This window comes from Rhizophagus irregularis, chromosome 15, assembly GCF_026210795.1.
Source record: "Rhizophagus irregularis chromosome 15, complete sequence".
NCBI lineage: Eukaryota > Fungi > Glomeromycota > Glomeromycetes > Glomerales > Glomeraceae > Rhizophagus > Rhizophagus irregularis.
The window spans coordinates 3,201,286-3,216,986 of record NC_089443.1 but is presented as its reverse complement, the minus strand read 5'-3'; the positions used below and the strand labels follow the sequence as shown (position 1 = coordinate 3,216,986).

Sequence of the window (15,701 nt, the reverse complement as noted above, 5' to 3'; positions counted from 1 at the left end):
TTCGTTCCTTTACACTGCCCTTCGTTAATTTCATTTTTTTCTATTCCCACTTTATCTTTTTCGTTCATTTACATTATCCTTTGTTATCTTCCATTCCCATTTCTTTTTTTATTTCTTTATACTATCCTTTGTTTCTTTCATTTTTTTTATTTCCCTTTACTCCATTTTGTCCTCTTCATTCTTTCATTTTTTTTCATTCTCACTTTATCTTTTTCATTTTTTTCGTTCTTTCACTTTCTCTTTACTCCATTTCGTTCCTCCTTTACTTCTCCTTCGTTTCTTTCATTCCCTTTTACTCTTCCTATTTTTTTCATTTACCCTCATTCTTTTTTTCCTTTTTCATTCATATATTCTCTTTTTTTATTGTTGTGACTCATTCTTTTTATCATTTCTATCAAAAAATTTAGAATTTTGGATAGTATGAGTTTGTTTTTTTCAATCAATAAATCATGTAATCTATTAAAAATTAATAAATTGTTATAAACTTTTAGTGCAAAAATATTTTAAGCATACAGTATATTTAAAAAAATTTAGCCAATCAAAAAATTTTAAAAAATTTACAGGGGATTTATATGCCAAATTATGAAGTGAGAAATATTAAATTTAATAAATTTAATAAATTAATCGTGATCTAGGTGAAATCACCCTTAGGTGATTTCACCTCGAGTGCAAATTAGCAACATTCTTAAATAAATATCCTTTAAAATTTATTAGAAATAAAAAAATCTGTTAAATTGTAAAAAGAATTTTATGTAAATTAGTAATATTAATAAAATTTCAATCGTAATAATAATTAATAAAATATTTTAATTTATTTTATTTATTTTAATAAGAAAAGTGCAGTTATAAGTGAAAAACGTGTAGATTAAAAAGTTATTATTTGAATTAAATTAATCAGTATATCAAAAATTATCTACATACCTATTATAAATACACAGCCAACTCTCTTTATAGTCACACATTTGGAACAGTTCATATTTGGTGATTATAAAGAGATGTAATTATATAAAAAATTTCTTATATTAGTATATTATAATTCTGGCCAAAAATTAACATAATTTTGGTCAAAATTATACTTAAAACTTTATTGTATCGTAACTCCTCCAATATTAATCGTAGAGAGATAATCTTACTGCCATTTGATTCGTCTTGATGAGACGGTTCTAATGGTATAAAATACATCGAAATCCAATCACTAGATTAATTTCCAAAATTAAAAAAATATCAATGGTTTTTGTGTAATAATTCTGCCAATATTGATCCTAGAGAGACAATCTTACTACCATTCGATTCGTCTTGATGCGACGAATCTAATGGTATAAAATACATCGAAATCCAATCACTAGATCAATTTCCAAAATTAAAAAATATTAAATAGTTTTTAAGTACTTTACTAAAAATGGCCAATTTTTTGAAATATTTTTATAGACCTAGATACAATGGCTTTCAAAACAATTGTGCAATTATTTTGTAAAATTTTTAAAATATATCAAGATATATTTGAGGTATTTTTGAGATTAAAATATTAAAATGATATCAAAGTTAATTATATTATAATAATAAAATAATAACAAAAATATTAAAAAATTATTGTGATATTATTTTGAGTTATTTTTATAGACCTAGATACAATATAATTACAAAATAATAACAAAAATATAATAAAAACATTTTAATGTATTAAATGTATTTTTGTAGTATTTTAAAATTATTACAAAATCATTTCAAAAAATTGGCCATTTTTAGTAAAGTAGTAACTCTGTCAATATTGATCACAGAGAGATAAGCTTACCACCATTCGATTCGTCTTGATGAGGCGATCCCAACGAGCTATCAATCATCTTTTCACAATCACTAGGTACCGAGATATTTAGCAAAATGTTAAATGGCACAGTAAACATAAATCAAGAAATATAATAATGCTGATGCTTAACATTTTGTTGAATAACTCATCAGCCAGTGATCGTAAAAGGATAAAACTTTGCTGCTACTACTCCTCTGGCTTTGCTTTTCTTAAAACTTCCTTTCTCAATTCAGCACGCCTTTTATCGGTTCCTTTCTTCTCATATTGCATCTTGGCAAAAAATTTTTACCCATCCTGATTTTAAAGGTTTTACCAATTATGCTATTTCCTATCTTCAAGACTATTTGGGCGCTGAAAGTTGCCTGACTACTATCAACCTGGAACCATGGTTACAAGTTGTTTCCCTTCAGACCCATACTTTGTTTAATTCGATTTTATTTTCTTCATGAATCAATATCACGTGGTCTCTTCTCCTCCGACCTCTAAGGCGTGATCTACAACCTGCCCTGCCTTTGCGATCTATTCTACCACTATCCATTTTTTAGAAAGGTTGAAAACTTTGGAAAAATTTGAACGTCTTTGTCCTTGCTTAACTAGCTTTACCTTGCAGACGTTACCTTATGATTTGGTCTGATCTTCGATACCTTGGTATTGTTGGACAAAAAGGACGAATTCTTACTTGGTTTCAGTTTATCTTAACGGTATCATTTCGATATCATTTCAATATCGATTTAATATCGATACAATATCAAAATAAAGTATTATCACTTCGATATCATTTCAATATTAAATCGATATTAAAATGATATCGAAATGATAATTAAAATAATATCGAAATGACATCTTTAAATTAAACTTAAAGATGTTGTTTCGATATTATTTCTATTATCATTTTGATATCATTTTAATATCGATTTAATATCGAAATGATATCGAAGTGATAATACTTTATTTTGATATTGTATCGATATTAAATCGATATTGAAATGATATTGAAATGATATCGAAATGATATCACTTGAAAACTTAAAGTTTCTGTAAAGCTTTGTTTTTATCCTTTACTAAAAATGGCCAATTTTTTGAAATATTTTTATAGACCTAGATACAATGGCTTTCAAAACAATTGTGCAATTATTTTGTAAAATTTTTAAAATATATCAAGATATATTTAAGGTATTTTTGAGATTAAAATATTAAAATAATATCAAAGTTAATTATATTATAATAATAAAATAATAACAAAAATATTAAAAAATTATTGTGATATTATTTTGAGTTATTTTTATAGACCTAGATACAATACAATTACAAAATAATAGCAAAAATATAATAAAAACATTTTGATGTATTAAATGTATTTTTGTAGTATTTTAAAATTATTACAAAATCATTTCAAAAAATTGGCCATTTTTAGTAAAGAGTCTTCATATTTTATTAATTCTTCTTATACTTTAGCTTCACCTTGTCTTTAGATGAATCTACTAAAGATTATAGCTTTTATCCTCAATGGGCAATTAATTTTGATTCTGCTACCCATACTTTATCTGTTGGTCGTGTGTGTATTACTTACAGGAAAAAAGACTCTGCTATAATGTCTCATTGGCTTCCTGTATTCACCTCTGCTGATGAATAATCCTATAATCCTTATCCTGGTTGTTCCTACAACATTCCTGCCTTATCCAAGAAATCTGCAATTAAATAGCGTTGTAATAGTAAAAAATGTTTCTTCCAAATTATCCTTTCTGATACCATGGGATACCCTACAAACTATTTTCCTATAACTTTGTTCACCTCTTAGAGTTACGCTACTTCTTTGGCCCTTATACAATTGGCTAATCCACCCTCTACGTTTTCCGCTGGCTTTAATTGTCCAGTAGCAACGAATGATGATGTTTTTATATCATCTTTGCCTCTTTCTACGCAAACATTATATACTGATAGTTCTTTTCACCAGGAACAAAATTTTTCTTCTCCTTCTATGGCTTCTGCTTGGTTGGCCTTGGACGATGATGGATTTATTTTGGACTCGTCGCCCTTAAGCTTTCCCTCTTGTTTTCCTTCAGCTCTACGATCAGAAATTTATGCTATTATTTTTGGTTTATATGCTCTCTCTCCTGGTTCTTCAGTTACGATTAACACGGATTGTGCTCAGTTTATTACACTTTGAAAGTGTTTTGTTGATGCCCCTTTTTCCCCTAAACTGCTTCGGCAATCCAATCACCTTCTTTGGCTTTCTATTAGACGCCTCATTCTGGACTGAAATTTAAAAGTTGAATTGGTTAAAGTCTCTGCTTATAATGGCAATGTGCTTAATATACAAGTGGATTCCTTAGCTAAAGCTGCACATTCATCTTTTCAATCTACTTTCTTACCTTTGGCTTTTTGTCAAGTGCCATGTGTTCTGACCTTCAACTTCTTGCCTATTGACATGAATATTTGTCATTTTCTGCGATCTATCACCAATGCTCATAATCTTTTATCTTTTTGTTTATTGACACGGTTCACTGTGTTACTAGGTTCTCCTACACTCTTCAATTGGGCTGGTATTCATTTTTGTCTTTCCAGTATCAAAGGTTTTGCTTCACATAAGAACGGTCGTCTGGAATTTTGGATTTTCTGTATCAAGCTCTTTTTAGATATGTTGCCTACTTTAACTACCTTACAATAACGCAAACCTTATCTTTATTCTCCTGAATGGCTTTGCCTGCAATGCAATACTGCTTCTGAAGACTTGAATCATCTTTGGACTTGTCCTTATATTCTTCCTGATCTCAATTCGTGTTTAACATACCGTACTGAAATTGTTAAGTTCTGGGATAGTTGTTTTATTTTCTTTTCAGCTTTGAAGCCTTTACCTGTCTCTTTCCAAGACGATTTCTCTGCACTGGATTGTTGGAATTTTGATACTTCTTCATCCTCATGCTTGTGGCTTACAAGAGGATTGCTCCCTGCTCATTTAATATCATTTTTGAAGAATTATTTTTCTCTTTTCATGGTATATAAGACTCTTTCTCCTCTCTTCAACGACTTTTAAGTCAAGTTATATAGTGAAATTTGGCTGTGTAGAAACGTTCTTTTCCATACCTGGGAAGAATCTTAGGGAATTTCTGCTTCAATGAAACAACATGGCCCTTCTACTGCTTCTCCTTTTAATACTTCTTCTCATCATCACAACTCTTCTTTGGCGACAGTTTCTCAGGATTCCTGGATTTCTTGAATATCCTCTTCTATAATTCGGGGTGGATCTTGGATCTCGCACTTGGATTTTCTGCGTCGCTTAACAGTTCAACCTCTTAGGATTTCTTTCTGGTAATGGACTGGATTTTTGGATGTTGGATAGTTGACTCACGCTGGCCTTCGGGTAAAGTTGGGGTATGTGATTCTGTAATAGTTTAGTTTTTCTTTGCTTTAATTTATTTTAGTTTAACTTGTATGAGTCATGAAGTTACTCTTTTTATTTTTTATTAGTTTATTTTCTTATTTTTGTAATATTGTTCGACTTTAAACTTTTGAAACCAAAATATAAATAAAAGATAAAGTCATAAGACTGTTTGCACAGTAAAAGGATAAAACTACCACTATTCAATTCATTTTAGTGAAACGATTCTAACAAGCTATGGTACATCTTTGTACGATTATTAGATGCCAAGTTATTTAATATATTCTTTATATAACTGTGATTATAAACGGTTCTTTTTAATATAAGATTTTTGAGGATAGGTGTGATAGTGACTATAGATAGATTGTGACTATATAGGATAGATTTTAATACTTTACTAAAAATGGCCAATTTTTTGAAATATTTTTATAGACCTAGATACAATGGCTTTCAAAACAATTGTGCAATTATTTTGTAAAATTTTTAAAATATATCAAGATATATTTAAGGTATTTTTGAGATTAAAATATTAAAATAATATCAAAGTTAATTATATTATAATAATAAAATAATAACAAAAATATTAAAAAATTATTGTGATATTATTTTGAGTTATTTTTATAGACCTAGATACAATACAATTACAAAATAATAGCAAAAATATAATAAAAACATTTTGATGTATTAAATGTATTTTTGTAGTATTTTAAAATTATTACAAAATCATTTCAAAAAATTGGCCATTTTTAGTAAAGTAATAAAGTGTTTTGAACATTCAACTGGTGTGACTATATAGTAAAATGTGACTATAGAGAGAGTTGACTGTAATTACAAGTATAGTAATAAATTGTACTATACAAGTTTTTTTAATTTATCATACAGTACAATATAGTGCTTTATATAGTACTATACTGTACTGTACAATAAATTTCAAAAAAAAATTCATACAGTATAGTTTAGCTGATTGTATAAGCAATACAGTTTAGGGGATGGCCAGAAATGACGTCATTTTCTAAAGGGTGAAGGGTTAAGATCATGATGATGTTACACATCTTCCATTTTTAGACACTTGTAATTAATATACTAATTCTAGTCAGAATTGTGTTTTAATTTTACATTTTCTAAAATGAATGATGACATAGAGAGGGGAGGGTCAAAAATCCTAAAATTTAAATTATGTCATTTCTGGCCATCCCCTTATCTCTATACCTCAAGAAAATATCTAAGTCTTTATTCTTTTCAGTTTTTACAAATACAATATGTTAGTCTTATTTTTTTTATTTTATTCATTACATTTTTTTAATTTTATTCTAATATAGTACAGTTAAACCTTGATATAGCGAACCCTTGATATAGTGAATTTTTCAGAAAACTATAATAAATTTCCCCTTGCTATAATGAATTAACCAATCAAATCTCTTAAAATCTTCACTATAGCCTTATAGCGAAGTTGAAGTTTGAAACCTAAGGTTCATTATAACAAGAGTTTACTGTATTTTTTTTTTTCATTAGATTTTTTGGCTCTTTTATTAATAATTGTATGGTATATTTACTTTTTTTTTATTATATTGCATTTATTATAATTTGTTTATTTATCTATTTTATTTTAATATCCTTTTATTTTTTTTGTTTTTCTATTTGATTATAAAATTTGCTAACTTCTATTTTCATATATATTTGCATCTCCATAAGTGCACATTAGTCATGCACATGCAGTTAGAGAGGGTGTGCATTTAAAGAAAAGCTAATAGAAAAATCAATATTAGTAATTGGAAAGAATATTTATTTAAATTCACTTTTATTTTATATTTTCATTTTAATGAAAGAATTGCACATATAAAAATGATCTGTAGTGTAAAATAATATAATAAAATTAAAAAAATTGAAAAATATTTTTTATTCAAAAAAAAGTAAATTGTCAAATTTATCTATTTTAAAAAACCAAATTTATTGATGATTGGTCAATATTATATAATTGTCACGTGAATGCATTTATGGAGAGTGTTCTAATATACTCAGAATTCAGAATTATATGTATGTGTAGAACATAAAGGGTGTGCATTTAGCTCTAAATTTCTAGCTTAGGACCAAACCATGGCATACATATAGGAAGGGAATGCACTTATAGAAGGTGCATTTATGGAGGTATAACAAATACTTAGGTTATGAACAAGAGTTTACACTGATTAAATTAGAAGTAACTACCAAAATTATGTAATTTATCAGAAAATCTGACTTTTTAAAACAACTGTCACAGGAAAAATTAGAAAAAACCATTTTTGAATACAAAGATGAAGCTTTCTTTCACTTAAAAATTATTTTTTGAATACAAAGATGAAACTTTCTTTTACATAAAAAATGGAACAATTTAAAGCTTACATGAAGTCTTCTTTTAAATACAATTATAATAAAATTCTAACAAAAAATCTCTAAAAAATGTTTAATATCGCATTTAAATTATCAAACATTTTCATAACACATTCAGAAAACATCTGAATTTTATAATATACAGAATTGAATATTTGTAAAGTAATTTTAGGTATTAAAAAAAAAATAATTACTATTAGATGCCATCTATCTCCTAACATTATATAGTAAAATTTATATTATATATATAACTAGTACTCTTAATAAAAAAGAAATCAAATGGAAATAATAGTTTGTTGTAAAAATATATTCTATTGTATATAATAGATGGATCTGTATAATCATTGAAAGGGAAAAAAACAAAAAATTGTTATTAATAAAAGAACTAATAAAAATAATGAAAAATCAATTGCAGTATAATAGGTCCTATAGTTACTTTTGCAGAAAAAATAGGGCTTTTAACTAAAAAACATATTATATATATATTAGATCATTTGGCAAGGTATTTTAATAATATAATGAGCAGTTTATGAATTAATAATATTAGTTTAACTTTACTAATTATTTTAATAAATTCATAAATGTACTGTAATAAAATATATATATATATATAATTCAAATTTTCTTTTAAGTATAATAATAATAATCTATATATTAAAAATCATTGACGGTATTACGTGGCGTAATGTTTAGACTACCTGTATAAATAAACTTTAAATTGTGTGATACAGTTTTCATTGGTCGAGATATCACGTGACGCTATACAAAATCCAAAAAAGGAAATTTTGTCGCCTGGAAAAATTCAACGTTTTGGAGGGTAGTCTTACCACACCACCCTCAGTTACACAAATATTTGTTAGGGTGTGATGTCTGAGGTGCGTGACAAATAGAGATCAGGCTAATAAAAAAAACTAAGTCCTTCAGATAAATATAAAAAATGCGAACGCAGATATCACGTGACAATGTGACGCTAAATGTCACTGTGTAACTGAGGGTGGTGTGGTAAGATTTTCCCATTTTGGATTACACAAGAATCCAAAAAAGGAATTTTATTTGCTGATCACTTAATTCCGGCTGAAGCTATAACTTCTATTACTTCAAGTTTGGGAAAACACAAAAATCCAAAAAAGGATATTAATTTGCCGAACTCTTAATTCTGGCCGAAGCTATAGATTATCACAAAAATTGAGGCTCAGGCTACGCAAAAATACAAAAAAGGAAATTATTATAACAATCACTTAACTTTGGCCGGAATTACCATATTAGTATAAATACAATCATAATTTGTTAAAATTGTATAGTAATTTTTTATCATTAAATAACTAATATTGATAATCTTTTTTTTAAAACCTTTTTAAATGCATTTGAAACACCTAACTACTTTTTTCTAAAAAGTTTTTAAATTTATTTAAAACTTCTAAACTTCTAACCAAATTTTTTTTAAAAGGTTTTAAAATTTAATTATAATATTATAATATATAATATGAATATGAATTATGAAGTTTTTAAAGAATGTCAAAGAATACTTAATGCAATATTTTTGTAATTAAATTAAAAGCATTCAGGTAAAAAGGAAAATGTACCTATAACATGACTAACTAAAAGAACAAAAGGATGAAGTTGGTAATAAAATTGATTAATTAGCACAAATTTCTAAAACATGTACAGTCAACTCTCTTTATAGTCACACATTTGGGACAGTCCATATTTGGTGATTATAAAGAGATGTGACTATATAAAAAATTTCTTATATTAGTATATCATAATTCCGGCCAAAAATTAACATAATTTTGGGCAAAATTATACTTAAAACTTTATTGTATCATAACTCCGCCAATATTAATTGTAGAGAAATGATCTTACCGCCATTCGATTCGTCTCGATGAGACGGTTCTAATGGTATAAAATACATCGAAATCCAATCACTAGATTAATTTCCAAAATTAAAAAAATATTAATGGTTTTTGTGTAATAACTCTGCCAATATTGATCCTAGAGAGACGATCTTACTACCATTCGATTCGTCTTGATGCGACGAATCTAATGGTATAAAATACATCGAAATCCAATCACTAGATCAATTTCCGAAATTAAAAAATATTAAATGGTTTTTAAGTAGTAACTCCGTCAATATTGATCACAGAGAGATGAGCTTACCACCATTCGATTCGTCTTGATGAGGCGATTCCAACGAGCTATTAATCGTCTTTTTACAATCACTAGGTACCAAGAAATTTAGCAAAATGTTAAATGGCGCAGTAAACGTAAATCAAGAAATATAATAATGCCGATGCTTAACATTTTGTCGAATAATTCATCAGCCAGTGATCATAAAAGGATAAAACTATCACCATTCGATTCGTCACAGTGAGACGATTCTAACAAGCTATGGTACATCTTTGTACGATTATTAGATGCCAAGTTATTTAATATATTCTTTATATAACTGTGATTATAAACAGTTCTTTTTAATATAAGATTTTTGAGGATAGGTGTGATAGTGACTATAGATAGATTGTGACTATATAAGATAGATTTTAATAATAAAGTGTTTTGAACATTCAACTGGTGTGACTATATAGTAGAATGTGACTATAACGGGAGTGACTATAGAGGGAGTTGATGTATTTATCCATGGATTTCTTTTAGATTAGAATACCATTCACTAGGTCAAATAGAACATAGATATAACAAATATAAAGCTATAATATAAATTGATGAAAGAATAAATAAGCATCAAAATACCATATACTATGCAAATAAAAAAGTCATACTTCCCCTTTTTCAAGAATTACTTTAGAGTAAATATTAACTATCAAATTACTGATACAGGTAGGATTTACACTTTTAGAATTCATGGTGAAATGTATCATAAAATGGGTATTTTATTGTCTAATCCTGAAAATCCATCTTCTTTTGCCCAATTTACATTTATGATACTTGACCATGAAATTAATAATAGATTAAGTGTAATACCTAACTTTGATTTTAATATTTTTATTGAACTTCAACAAATATTACATAAAATCAATCCATATATTAATATCTTTCATCAAGCTGGACAATTGCTAAGAAATGATCTATTATTAGATTTAAATTGAAATTAGCAATAATTGATAATAAAATAAGAGATTTATAATGGTATAATACATCAAGTACATCAGAAGTAGTAGTTATTATAATAGAAAATGAATAAGAAACAGAAAATCAAAATCGTGATATAATACAGTCAACTCTCTTTATAGTCACACATTTGGGACAGTCCATATTTGGTGATTATAAAGAGATGTAACTATATAAAAAATTTCTTATATTTGTATATCATAATTCCGGCCAAAAATTAACATAATTTTAGCCAGAATTATACTTAAAACTTTATTGTATCATAATTTCGCCAATATTAATTGTAGAGGGATGATCTTACCGCCATTCGATTCGTCTTGATGAGACGGTTTTAATGGTATAAAATACGTCGAAATCCAATTACTAGATTAATTTCCAAAATTAAAAAAATATTAATGGTTTTTGTGTAATAACTCTGCCAATATTGATCCTAGAAAGACGATCTTACTACCATTCGATTCGTCTTGATGAGACGAATCTAATGGTATAAGATACATCAAAATCCAATCACTAGATCAATTTCCGAAATTAAAAAATATTAAATTGTTTTTAAGTAATAACTCCGTTAATATTGATCACAGAGAGATGAGCTTACCACCATTCGATTCGTCTCGATGAGGCGATTCCAACGAGCTATAAATCGTCTTTTTACAATCACTAGGTACCGAGAAATCTAGCAAAATGTTAAATGGCGCAGTAAATGTAAATCAAGAAATATTATAATGCCGATGTTTAACATTTTGTTGAATAACTCGTCAGCCAGTGAAAGGAAAAGGATAAAACTACCACCATTCGATTCGTCTCAGTGAGACGATTCTAACAAGCTATAATACATCTTTGTACGATTATTAGATGCCAAGTTATTTAATATATTCTTTATATAACTGTGATTATAAATAGTTCTTTTTAATATAAGATTTTTGAGGATAGGTGTGATAGTGACTATAGATAGATTGTGACTATATAGGATAGATTTTAATAATAAAGTGTTTTGAACATTCAACTGGTGTGACTATATAGTAGAATGTGACTATAACGGGAAGTGACTATAGAGGGAGTTGACTGTATTACCATCATGTGAAAAAGAAATGTAACAAATTTCAAAGATTTATTATGCTTATGCAGTACTTCATTATGTTCTTATGTTTCCAAGAGGAGAAGATATGTGGTATCCAAACATTCCTAAATGTAATAATGAATCTACTTATACTTATAATAATAAATCGTGATGAAAATGAATTACTAAACACATCAGATAAAAAAAATGTAACTGCAATGATTATTTTTCATATTATTTTCAAGTTGGATGACCTGAAGAAGCATTGACTTTATATTCCTATAGATGACTATTTCAATAATAGATTGTCGATATGTATACAGTAGTTAAACAAATGCAATTAAATTATATAAAATTTAATCAAAAGAAGATATGTGCAGAATTATATAATGGCTTTCAGAATGCTATGATTTCAGGTAATGATGTGTCAAATGTAAGGCAGTGGATTATACTACCATACCTTCAAGTTTTATTGGTGAACCTTAACAAATATATCAAAATAGAATAGCTATTTTACAAGTATTTGGTAAACCTGATTTATTTATCACTATAATATATAATCCAAAATGGTGAAGCTCTTCTTTCAAATCAAAATATGCAAAGATTATTCTGATTTAATAAGTCATATCTTTAATATGAAACTGGAATCAATATTGAATGATATTTTGAAAAAAGACATTTTTGAAAAAGTCATAGTTTATTTATACACAATAGAATTCTAGAAGCATGATTTACCTCATGCTTATCTTCTTTTTATTCTTGCTCAAGAATATAAACCTAAAACTATTGATGATTATAATACTATTATATCTGCAAAAATTCCTGATGAAAATAGCAATTCTAATATTTTTAATACAGTTAAAAGATCAATTATAGATCCTGTAGTATGCTTATACCCAAGAATATACTACAATTATTATTTATATTAAGTAAAGTATAGAATGTTGACGTAGTCAACAGGTACTTCTAGTAATAATAATAAAAAATTATAATTCAAATTAAAAAACATTTTTTGGTATATTTGTTATACCTGCATAGCTTTATAACTGTCTAACTATACATATATGAGTTTTCTTATATTGCATTACCTTAATAAAATAATAAGTAGTTTATTTTGTTCTAGATAGTTTAGTTTAGTAACTTTTGTATTTACAATTATATATTTTACTTTATTTAATAATGTATAGCAATTATAAAAAAAAAAATTTTTTTTTTTATTGGGTTGTTAAATCTTATCACAGGTGATTTTCATCAAATATTAATGGGCAGAGCTTTATAACATTTTTAATTTTACTTAAAATTATACTTTAATTCTAATAAGATAATAATCACTATTTAGCAATACTCTTTTTTGTTTTGTAATTATATATTTAGTATAAGAAATTTATAATTATTATATTAATGATTATTTAAAATTTTTATAATTTATAAAATTTTAAATTTTAAGTATTACTTTAATAAATCATTAAATCTATATCAGGAAATTATTTTAATATGAATGGAAAATTTAATAATTTATTTGAATTACAAACTTTTTTAATAATTTTATATAAATCCCTCTAAACTTGCTTGATAAAAAAAAATTTTTATTGGATTCAGATCTATAAATTTCTTTCTACTTACTATAAACAGAATTTTTTTTTTATAAATAAATACACTGTATATAAATTTATAAACCAAATAAAAAAAAAAGGTTGCTGAAAGAATAGGTTAGCTTCAGAATTTAAAAAATACATTTGTATAATACACAATATTTGCTGAATTGAAAGTTATCAAAAGTATCAGTAAAAGCCAAACCCTAATAATTTACAAACTTTGATCATCTTACGGAATGATGATTAATCTCCGAGGCTTATAATTTCAATCTACGCAAAAATTATTGTTAAAATATTAATATAAACCATATTAAAATATAATTATCATGGTGTTGGTTCATGATTTGATAACAAAGGAGTTTCCTCGGTTGGTGAACAAATGTCACGTTTACAGATGGGGCACTATAATAAAAAGCATTAATAAAAAAATTTTCCATCGCATTTATTAAAAAAATTATACGTACGAATTTCTTTCTTGTTGTCAACCAACTGTCAATACACGTGATATGGAATTCGTGTTTGCATGGTAGAATTCTTAACTCATCCCCATCAGCATAGTCTTCCAAACAAATAGCACATTCTTGTGGTTCATTTTCTTGTCTCTTTGATTCAAAAAATATTTTCGTTGCCAAGTTTCCAACAACTTGCTGAGGTGCTATATCTTGTTTACGCCTTTGACGTTGGCGGATACGCCATAAAACATAAATAAAGATCATCATTACTGTTGGTGAAAGAATTACAACAATAATTACATCAAGTAAAGGCCTAAATTATTTTACAACAGAAAAAAAAACAATATTTAATGAATTGTTATTAGTTGAATTATATTAATTGCGTAATATAGATACGGCATTACCACTGTAAAAGGTTATCTTTTACTAGGTGTACTTCTACTGGTTTTAAGGATGAAGATCTTAAATCTTTATATTCAGTCTGCGCAATAAACACAGAAGGAATATTCACATCAGAAGTATCCCCTAAATAAAAAGAATGGTTATAGGAAAAACGAAAAAAAAGACCAAGTAAAAAAATCACCAGTAATTATGATGACAAAAAGATAAATACATAATAACTCACCAGTGGCATACATGGTTATCAACCCGTTTTTCTCGTTGTCTCCTACAACTACTGCAATAGCTCCTGATGCCTGCATGTTTCGAACCTTTTCAATGAAAGTGCATTGTCCGCGTTCTACAAGTGCAATCCATTGTTCAGTAGGGGCTTTTCTTTTCAGCTTGCTACAGCCCTTCTGATTATTAGCTTCAATCATCTCTACTGAAACAAGGTATCCGAGAAGACCTTCATCAGTAAGCCGTGGCCCAAACGCAGCGATTCGATCTTGATACGTTACATTAGTTGCCTATCGAAGATAAAATGAAATCGATTAGATGATTGTAAAATAAAGAATTAAGAATGAGAAGATAAACTAAAATATTTATAAAAATTTATATAAGCTTCCGCATTTAAAAAATTTAACAAACGAAAAAAAATTGTATAAAAGAAAGTTTCAAATGTACAAAAGCACGCTACATATAACTCTAAATTGCTTTGCATGAGAGTTGTCTGTTATTTTCTAAAACATCGGTCGCCCAAAAATATTTCCTGTACATTTTATAATTTGATTTTCTGTAAATTTCTTAGAGAACACCTCTTACCACAACAACAATAGTGGCGTCGACAACGAAATTACTCCAACGAGCGATAAAAGGGCAGTGTGCCAACAATAGCAGTAAGAGGAACCGTTTGAACAAACGTACAAGCATTAAGGAGGATATAATGTAAAATTGTGCTTTCCGGCTTAATAAGTTACAGAAAGTTGAATTAATTTAATGTCTACCAATATTTATTTTCATGAAAATTCTTTTAATAAACACAAGACTTTTTCTTTAAGCCTGCAGATATATTCCTGCACAGTAAAAAAAATCTAAGACGGTACAGAAATAGTGTAATTACAAACAGATTATTCCTTAAATGGTTAGAGTTTTGGCCACCTAATCTATTCTTTAATTTCCTATTGATACATTTGTAGTAAAAATACAAATTTTTTTTGCAATTTTTAATTTTTGAAAGGCTTTTATAATATATAATAACTTTTTTGATTGCATTTTTATGTTATTTATTAAATTTCTTTATTATGCATCGCAATAGTTACCTTTTTTGGATTGTATCACCTTGTCTTTTTGACCTGCATAGTACGATGTATAAATTTAATTTTAATAAAATATTATTTTGAAAAATATAATTTCAAAAAAATCAGATCCAGTATATAATTTTAAAAAATTAATGATGTGAAATGTAAGTCATATTTTGATTTAGCAAATTAGTTTAAATTTGACTTAAATTACTTACTTTTTTTTTTAATTATATTATTGTTTA

General features: G+C 26.9%; 2 protein-coding genes across 2 annotated transcripts; one reads left to right on the top strand and one right to left on the bottom strand.

The window, feature by feature from the left end:
* Positions 1-10,414: 10,414 nt before the first annotated feature.
* OCT59_007423 (uncharacterized protein) lies at positions 10,415-10,651 on the top strand (the record flags this gene model as incomplete). Its single annotated transcript, XM_066148588.1, has 1 exon — positions 10,415-10,651. One exon carries the CDS (start codon positions 10,415-10,417, stop codon positions 10,649-10,651), a length of 237 nt encoding a protein of 78 aa, XP_065998690.1.
* A 2,646-nt stretch (positions 10,652-13,297) lies between these two features.
* Positions 13,298-15,234, bottom strand: OCT59_007422 (uncharacterized protein). Its single transcript, XM_025318165.2, has 5 exons — positions 14,981-15,234; positions 14,403-14,685; positions 14,182-14,302; positions 13,790-14,090; positions 13,298-13,727 (listed from the first exon to the last, which is right to left on the bottom strand). The coding sequence occupies exons 1-5, from the start codon at positions 15,086-15,088 to the stop codon at positions 13,650-13,652; spliced, it is 891 nt and encodes a 296-aa protein (XP_025176755.1). The 5' UTR covers positions 15,089-15,234; the 3' UTR covers positions 13,298-13,649.
* Positions 15,235-15,701: the final 467 nt, after the last annotated feature.